This window comes from Chrysochloris asiatica, unplaced genomic scaffold, assembly GCF_000296735.1.
Source record: "Chrysochloris asiatica unplaced genomic scaffold, ChrAsi1.0 scaffold00076, whole genome shotgun sequence".
NCBI lineage: Eukaryota > Metazoa > Chordata > Mammalia > Afrosoricida > Chrysochloridae > Chrysochloris > Chrysochloris asiatica.
This window is the reverse complement of record NW_006408594.1, coordinates 6,121,663-6,130,625: the sequence shown is the minus strand read 5'-3', so window position 1 is coordinate 6,130,625 and position 8,963 is coordinate 6,121,663. Positions and strand designations below refer to the sequence as shown.

At 40.1% G+C, this 8,963-nt stretch overlaps 1 protein-coding gene across 1 annotated transcript in view; it reads right to left on the bottom strand.

Moving 5' to 3' along the window:
* APOL3 (apolipoprotein L, 3) overlaps nucleotides 1–8,963 on the bottom strand; it is a gene marked incomplete at its 5' end in the record, with an annotated part of 24,097 nt that overhangs the window by 9,993 nt on the left and 5,141 nt on the right. Inside the window, one exon of the mRNA XM_006865284.1 lies at nucleotides 3,866–4,708. Coding sequence (XP_006865346.1) covers nucleotides 3,866–4,708 — 843 coding nt within the window. The remainder of the gene's footprint in view (nucleotides 1–3,865; nucleotides 4,709–8,963) is intronic.

Genomic DNA, 8,963 nt, shown 5'->3' with positions numbered 1-8,963 from the left:
TAGTGTGTGTGGTGTGTTGTGTAGTGTGTGTGTGGTGTGTGAAGTGTGTGTGGTATGCTGTGTAGTGTGTATGTGTAGTGTGTGTGTAGTGCGTATAATGTGTGTAGTGTGTGTAGTGCAGTATGGGTGCAGTGCATGTATGGTGTGTGTATGGTGTTGTGTAATGTGTGTGTATAGTGTGTGTGTATAGTGTGTGTGTGTAGTGTGTGGGGTGTGTGTGTAGTGTGTTTTTTGTGTGTGTATGGTGTGTGTGTAATGTGTGTGTGTGTGTGTGTGTGTGTGTAGTGTCCATACCTCTATAATTCTGCATCGTTTCTCTCTGGGTAATAGCAACAGCTACCTATACTCCCAATTCAGCCATAGGGTATTTTGTTTATGGGCTAGTACTTGCTCTCTCTGTTTTCTTTTGTTATTGTTGCGTTGCTCACAACCAAAGAAGCTTAACTGATAGGGAAATTGATACCAAAAATTGGCTACTGTAGACAATAAACCCTCCCGGATTTGCATATTAGGAATGGGTTTTCTGGCTGAGAAGTGGGAGAAACAGTGGTGAGGCCCTTTCCCTTAGCATTCTGGGTACTGGTGGTTGCCAATAGTTGAGAAGAAGATGAGGAACACTGGGACAGGAGCCGGGCAACTGCTTCTAAGGCAACTGGTAAATGCCTCACTGAAATCTTCAAAATTTCATTCAAGGCATGAAATACATTCTGGCAGGTTCTGTTGTCAGCTGAAATACTCTTGTATGAAAATCAGATTCCAAAACTGATTCTGCAGATATCTGATCCACATGATGAACTCAGCCCTCATTAGATCAATGAAGTGAGAATTAAGGCACAAACAGGGATGTCTATGTGGCTATAACAAACTAACACAAATTTCTATGATGTGATTGTTGCTAGATGCCATCAACATCACCCTGACTCATGTTGACCCCATACCGGATGGAACAGAACACTTCTCAACCCTGCATCATTTCCAAGATTGGTAGGGGATGTGAACACTGTGATCCATAGAGTTGTACTCATCTGTTACATGGTCATACTGTGAGGGCTTACATGTTGCTGTGATTCTGGAAGCTATGCCACTGGGGTTTTAAATACCAACAGGGTCACCCATGGTGGACAGGTTTCAGCTGCACTTCCAGACTGACAGGAGTAGGATGAAGGAGAACCAGACAACTTCTGAATGTTTAGCCACTGAAAAACTTACAAAACACAGTGGAACCCTGTCAGATATTACCAGAATATGGAATGTTGAAACAGGATGAAGACCACCAGAATATTATCAGATATAGTGCAATAAGATGAGACCCTCAGATTGGAAAATACTCAATACATGACTGGGAAGAGCTGCCTCCTCAAAGTAAAGTTGACTATGATGACATGAATGGAGCAAAGATTTCAGGTTCTTCATTTATTGATGAGGCATAACTCATAATGAGGAAAAACAGCTGTAAATATCCATTAAAAATTGGAACATGGAATGTATGCAGTATAAATCTAGGAAAATTGGAAATAGTCAAAATGAAATTAAAAGTATCTAAAGATGGTATCCTAGGCATTAGTGAACTGAATGGACTGGTATTGGCCATTTTGAATATGACAAATGTACGGTTTACTATGTAGGTAAAAGCAAATTCAAGAGAAATAGTGTTGCATTAATCATCAAAAAGAATATTTGAAGATTTAGCTTAAAGTGCAATGCTTTCTATGGTAGGATAATATCCATAAGCCTACAAGAAAGACCAGTTAATACTACTATTACACATCCAATCACTAAAGCCAATGATGATGCAATTGAAGAATGCTATCAATTTCTTCAGTATGAAATTAATCAAACATGTGATCAAGATTGTTGATAATTACTGGCAATTGGAATACAAAGGTTAGAAACAAAGAGGAAGGATCAGTGGTAAGAAGATATGGCCTTGGTGAAAGAAATGATGCTGAAGATTGCATGATAGAATTTTACAAGATCCATGACTTCTTCATGGAAAAATACTTTTTTTGAACAACACTAAAGATGATATAAACATGGACCTCACCAGATGGAATATACAGAAATCAAACTGACTACATATTTAGGGAGAGACACGGGAAAAATAGCATCCATATTGTGGCACTGTGCACTGGACTGAAAAGTCAATTTGATCTGTGAGGTCGGTGGTTCAAGCTCACCAGACGCTCCTTGGAAACCCTGTACAGGGTCACTGTAGGTCAGAACTCACTCGACAGCACTTAACAACAACAGAAACATATCATCAGCCAAAACAAAGTCGGGGGCAGACTGTGGAACAGACCATCAACTGCTCATATGCAAATTCAGGCTGAAACATAAGAAAATTAAAACAAGTCCACAAGAGTCAAAATATGACCTTGAACATACCCTACCTGAATTTAGAGATCATCTGAAGAACAGATATGATGAATTAGACACTAATGATCTAAGACCAGAAGAGTTGTGGGATGACATATAGAACATCATACAGGAAGAAAGCAAAAGTTCATTAAGAAGATAAGAAAGTAACAAAAACAAATGCAATTGTGGATTTGATGCCCTAGGTAGACATTATTCCCTGCAGTGAGTCTGAGAAAACGTGGTTGATGATTTCAGATTTCAGGTACACATTTGATACTAACTTGTCAGAATGAGATCACATTTCTCTGCCCTTCTGGCTTCAAAGAAGCCTGCAGATGAGATGTAAATATTAATGTGGAAAAAAATACTTATGATTATATGGAACATTTACTATATCTTCTCTAGTCCAAGAAACATAGCTTTCTTTTACATATTTATAAATAAATAAAGCATATGTAAATGGATTTTTACGTATTGAATACTTTTCAATATTAAATATTTTGATACTAGGAATGAAAATCTACTTCAGATTAAACCTTTGTCCTTGCAGTGAATTAACCCTTAAAAGAAAAAAAAAAAAGACAACAAGAAAGAAGGAAAAGATCAAAATGAATTGGAATGTCAGAGGACACTCTGAAACTTGCTCTCCAGGATAGAGATGTTAAAGCAAATAGAAGAAATGAGGAGGTCAAAGAGGTGAACGGAAATTTCAGAGAGCAGCGTTATGAAAATGTTTGAAATATTGTGAGAATTATCAAATTGTGACACAGAGACACAAAGTGAACACATCCTGTAGCAAAAATGGGGCCAATAGAGTTGTTCAATGCAGTTTTACCACAAACCTTCAACTTCTAAAATATGGGATATGTGTAAAGCACAATGAAAATGAGGTATCTTGAATCAGGCACTGAATGCACTTTGTGACTTAGATTTTCCAGGCAACCCTGCTTTATTTTATTTTATTGGTTTTGTTATTCAGCATATGCACAGCAACAAATAGACCAATTCAACAGTCTCTGAAGGTGTTAATTCACTGGCATTCAGTTCATCAAATGGCACAGCCATTCTCACTAGTTTTGCTGAGTTGATCTTACCTCATTGACATTAACCCACTACTGCTTCCTCTCTAATCTCTTGAATAGCTGCTGTCTGTTTGATTAATTCTATTTAGATAATGCTTTAAAAGAGCATAATGCAAACAACCTTTACTAGTTAAACTAAACTATTATTTGGTTTTAAGAAGACTTTAGGGGATAATTTTGCTTAAGGTTTGAAGATTACTGCAGGGCGATAGGTTTGGGAGTTTATCCACTTTCCGTGACTCCATTTCCTGCCTTGAACCCACTTTCCATATGCATTAATCCTTCCCTAGCCAGGCTCAACTACAGAAATGCCCAACTCCTTAATACGCAGCTGCATTAACTTGATCTCTCCCTCTTTCCCCTCAAATAAAATGCTCCACTCTGGGGACATCCTCCCCTGCTCCTGCCACTGATTAGGAGCTCACTGCAGTAGCTGATGGATCTGGGTAAGCTCCTCTAACTGCCTCTCCATCTCCTGAGCCAGCTTCCTCAGCTCATCAGCTGACTCTTCCTTCGCCCCTTCATACAAGTGCACTGAGGTTTCCGCAAGACTGATCCCATCCAACAAAAGGTTGATACCTAAGGTGACCCCACCCAGGATCCGGGCTCCCCTGGTCATTGTTATAACAGTGCCTTCTAAGGCTTCCTGCAACTCATTAATTGTTTCACGCATGGAGGTCCCAGTGGTCACGATGTTCCTGAAATCATCTACAAGGTGAGAGTTGTACATCCTGAGAGCACGGATGTGCTTTGCCATGGCCTCCAAGTCTTGCTCGCACTGCTTTGTAAGAGAAAAGACTTGGCGTGTGCTCCCACCCCCAACTTTCAAAATCTCCCTTATTTGGTTGATGCCAGTTGACATCAGCTTTGTGGCTTCAACTTTGGCATTCAACTTACTTGTGTCATCCACGATGTTGGTGGACACATTAGTGACAGCAGATGCTATTCCCAGTCCTAACCCAGCGGCTGTGAGCCCCAGACTCAACCCTCCTGTCTCTGGTGCCATCATTAAGCCAGCCGTGGACATGAGGGCAGAGCAAACTCCAGTTGTGCTGGCCACCACGTTGGAGATGGTGCAGTCTTTGTGTATTTTGTCAACCTTGTCTGCAAGCATGTGAAGCTTTTGTATACTGCTTTCAAGCTCCATTTTCAACCCAGGAAACGCCTTCAAAAATGTGTCTCTCTCTTTTTCAAACTTTTCTTTGTCTTCCATTGCCTTGCCTATGGTAAGCTTGTCCAGAGCTTTACGTAGTACATCTGCCTCATCCCTGTAACAACAAAGATCTAATAATTAAGAAAGGCAGTTTGATTCTCTGTAAAATGGGTTTGATAAAATCTATCCCTGTAAATCAGAGTTTTTACTGTAAAACAAATAGAATTCTAGAAATGCAAAAACGTTTTCTTTCAATGCTAACACACATGTTTGTACATCATAGATGCTCTGTAGTTCTTATTCAGAACAGGAATAATTCAACAAAACTCATCTTAAGCTGCTGTTTGTGGTAGGTAAAGATGTTTTCTCATTCAAGGGGGAATTGATACCATTGAGGTTGATCAGCCCAAGGGCAACTGCTACTTTTCCTGTAACCCATGAATGACTATTGTTTAGGACCAGATGTATCAACCTGACTTTTTGAACAAGATGAAACTGTGGACTGACTGTCTTTTCTGGGTCATTTCCATCCAAACAGATCCCATAACAGATAATGACCTCTCAATCCATCACCTCCTCCCTTGTGTTTTGGACTGATAACATTCCCAGGATCAGCTTAGCTAAGTGTGTGGGTTATACGGCACCTGACAACTCCACTGCTACTTCTGTTGCCTATGGGGAAGAACGAATGGCTTCCTTCTCCTGCATCATAAGAGGGGTTCATGCACACCATCTCCTGTGAGACCTTCTAGTCATGGCAGACCAATGCCCACTACTGATGCCAGTACTGCTCGATCTCTTCTCTATTAGAGTAAAGCAGTGCTCTCCATCCAGTACCTGTGTGTGAGCCCTTCATTCTTTGATGACCCAAACACCTACAAACTATGTAGTAGACCTGCATGTGACATGGCTCCACCACAGTAAGTTGTGACAGGGAGGACTTGTTCAACAAGTGTTTGTAGTGTGGGAACTCTCCAGAAGCACAAAGAAAAGTGAGATTGGAGCACAAAAGCTTGCATTCATAGACTATTAGAACAAAAGACAAATAAAGTGACATTTGTATTGTTTTGTATTGTAAAGTGTCATCAAGTCAGTAGGAACTCATAGCGACCCAATGCACAACAGAACGAAACACTGCCCATTCTTAGGCCAACTTCACAATCATTGCTATGCCTGAGCCCATGGTTTCCCCCACTGTGCCAATACATCTCGTATGGGGTTTTCCTATTTTTCTCCAACCCTCCACTTTGCCAAAAAATGATATCCCTCTCCAGGGACTGGTCCCTCCTGATAACACGTCTGAAGAATGGGAGATGAAGTTTGTCCATTCTAGCTTCCAAGGAACACTCTAGCTGTACTTCCTCCAACACAGATTGGTTTTTCTTTTTCCGGTCCATGGTACTTTTAATATTCTTCTCCAACACCATAACTCAAATTCATCAACTCTTGTATGATCTGCCTTATTCATTGTCCAACTTTCGCATGCATATGAGACGATTGAAAATACCATGGCTTGAATCAGGTGCACCTTAGTCCTCAAACTGACATCTCTGCTCTTCAACACTTTAAAGAGGTCTTGTGCAGATTTGCCTAATGCAATAAATACATCATTTGATTTCTTGACTGCTGCTTCCATGAGTGTAAATGGTTGATCCCAGCAAAATGAGGTCTTTGACAACTCCAATCTTTTCTCCATTGATATGGATGTTGTTGATTGATCCTGTGATGAGGATTTTTATTTTCTTTACATTGAGATGCAACCCATACCAAAGGCTGTGTATGCTCTTTGATCTTCATCAGTAAGTATTTTAAGTCCTCCTCATTTTCATCAAGCAAGGTTGTATCATCTGCATGTTGTTGTTGTTAAATGTCATAGAGTTGGTTCCGACCCATAGCGACCCCATATAGGGTTTCTGAGGATGCAAATCTTTACGGGAGCAAAAAGCCTCATCTTTCTCCAGCAGAACTACTGGTAGTATTGAACTGCTGAACTTGAGGTTAGTAGCCCAACTCGTAACCACTACACTACCAGAGCTCCTTATCATCCATATAGTGTGGGTTGTTAATGAGTCTTCCTCCAATCCTGATGCCACATTTTTCTTCACATAATGCACCTTCTCAGATTATTTCCTCAGCATACAGGTTGAAAAAGTATGGTGAAAGAATACAACTGTGGTACACTCCTTTCTAAATGTTAAATCATTTGGTGTTGCCTAGTTCTGTTTGGAACAATTGCCTCTTGGTACAGGTTTCACATGAGCACAATTAAGTGTTCCTGAATATTCATACTTCTCAATGTTGTCCATAGCTTGTCATGATCCACACAACATGTAGTCAAACATTTGCATAGTCAAGAAAGCACAGGTAAACATCTTTCTGGTATTCTCTGATTTCAGCCAAGATCCAGCTGACATCAGCAATGATATCCTCACTCCGTGTCCTCTCCTGAATCGGGCTTGAACCGCTGGAAGTTCTCTGTCAATGAATGTTTGCAGCTGTTTTTGTATTACCTTAAGTAAAACTTTACTTGCATGGATATAAATTATATTGTCAGTGATTTCTGCATTCCATTGGGTCACTTCTTTTAGGAATAGGCACAGATACAGATCTCTTCCGGTCATTTGGCCAGGTAGTCATCAAATTCCTTGACATAGATGAGTGAGTGCCTCCAGTGCCGCCTCACTTTCTTGAAAGATTTCAATTTTTATTCCATCAATTCCTGGCACCTTGTTCTTTGCCAATGCCTTCAAAGCACCTTGAACTTCTTCCTTCAGGATCATTAGCTCTAGATCATATGCTACCTCTTAAAATGGTTTTACAACAACCATTTCTTTTTGTACAATGACTTTGTGTATTCCTTCCTTCCATTTTCTTTCTTTCTTTTTAAGTTTTTATTGTGAATTGAGTGAAAGTTTACAGGGCAGATAATCAGTTTTATATTCAACAAATTGTATACTTTGTTTTATTACAATGATTATAATCCCATGTACCATCAGTTAACAGTATTTCTCTGTATTCATTCTTTTTTTTAACACTCAGACATATATAATCATTTACACCACCAAAGGGCACATTCTTCAAGTCTGCCTCCTGGCCACCAGCTCTCAGTCCCTCATGTCCCTCAGTTTCCATGTATCTAGAGTCCCCAGCTGCTCCCTCTCTCCATGTCCCCATCTCTGCCTCCATCTTTGGTATCACTGCTTCTCTGGATAAGGTCCCGCATTCCACTGTGCTCCTCTTCCTTGATGGTCCTAGGGCCCTTCTGTTTCTGGACTGTAAGATTAACTACTCCCGCATTTTTGTTACAAAACTCCTACCTTTACAATCGTGACAGTCACAGTTAATCCTGATAACAATTACTCACTATTGAATCATAAGAATCTTATTCCCATCTCTTTTTACAAGACCCATCTAGGCAATATGAAAAATATTCAGTGGGGACTCTATCTTCCCACACACACTCTTAAACTAAACTCCCTCTTTTCTTTTTGAACTTCCTCTTGAAATCTTATAAGATAGTCACTTTGTGCCTTTATCACCCCCTCATTTTAGGTATCCAATGTCTAAGGTGCCCATCCCTATCTACCCTGTATATAGAGGGGATAGCATTGATACTTGATGTGAAGACTCCTTCCTTCTCTGTTGGTATTTAGAACTACTACCTCCATGAATATAGATTAAGTTCATCAAATTGTAGCAATTTACCCTCATTTCCTTTTTCAAAAATTGTCTTTTGTTTTTGTTTTTTTATCTTCCTTTAGTCGAGTTCTGATTATCAAGCCATCGAGGCTAGGTCAAATGGGTACTGTCTGCAAGTATGGGTGTTCTTGTGTGTCTCCCCTAACTTCATATCAGCTGGATGCTTCATTCTCAGCTCTACCCCTCTGTGGCTATGTCCTTGTCTATGGTCTCAGGAATCCCCAGGTCTTATCACACTTTGGACCAACCAGCCCTTCATCTTCTCTCTCTCATCTCCAGGTCAATGGGAGTCAATAGACTGTGGTTGAACTCAGCCCATTTCTTCATTGCTGCCATTCCCCTTCTTCCACTCATCAGTAGATCAATGTGGTCACCAGCAAGCTTACATGTCTGTTCATATGTTCCCTTTGAGTTTCAATCTTGGGGTGGGGGTGGGGGGTCCTTCCATCTTCTTTTGATGCTTTCTGCATCATTCAATAATTTGCCCAGAGAATCCTTCAATAATGATATTTGAGGTTTGAATTATTTCTTCAGTTCCCTCAGCTAACTCCAGGTATTTACACATTTTGTTATAATATTTGACTTTGTCTTGTCTTCTTGAAATTTTCTGTTCAGCTCTTGTACCTACTTACCTCTTCCATCTGCTTTAGCATCTCTATGCTGGAGAGCAA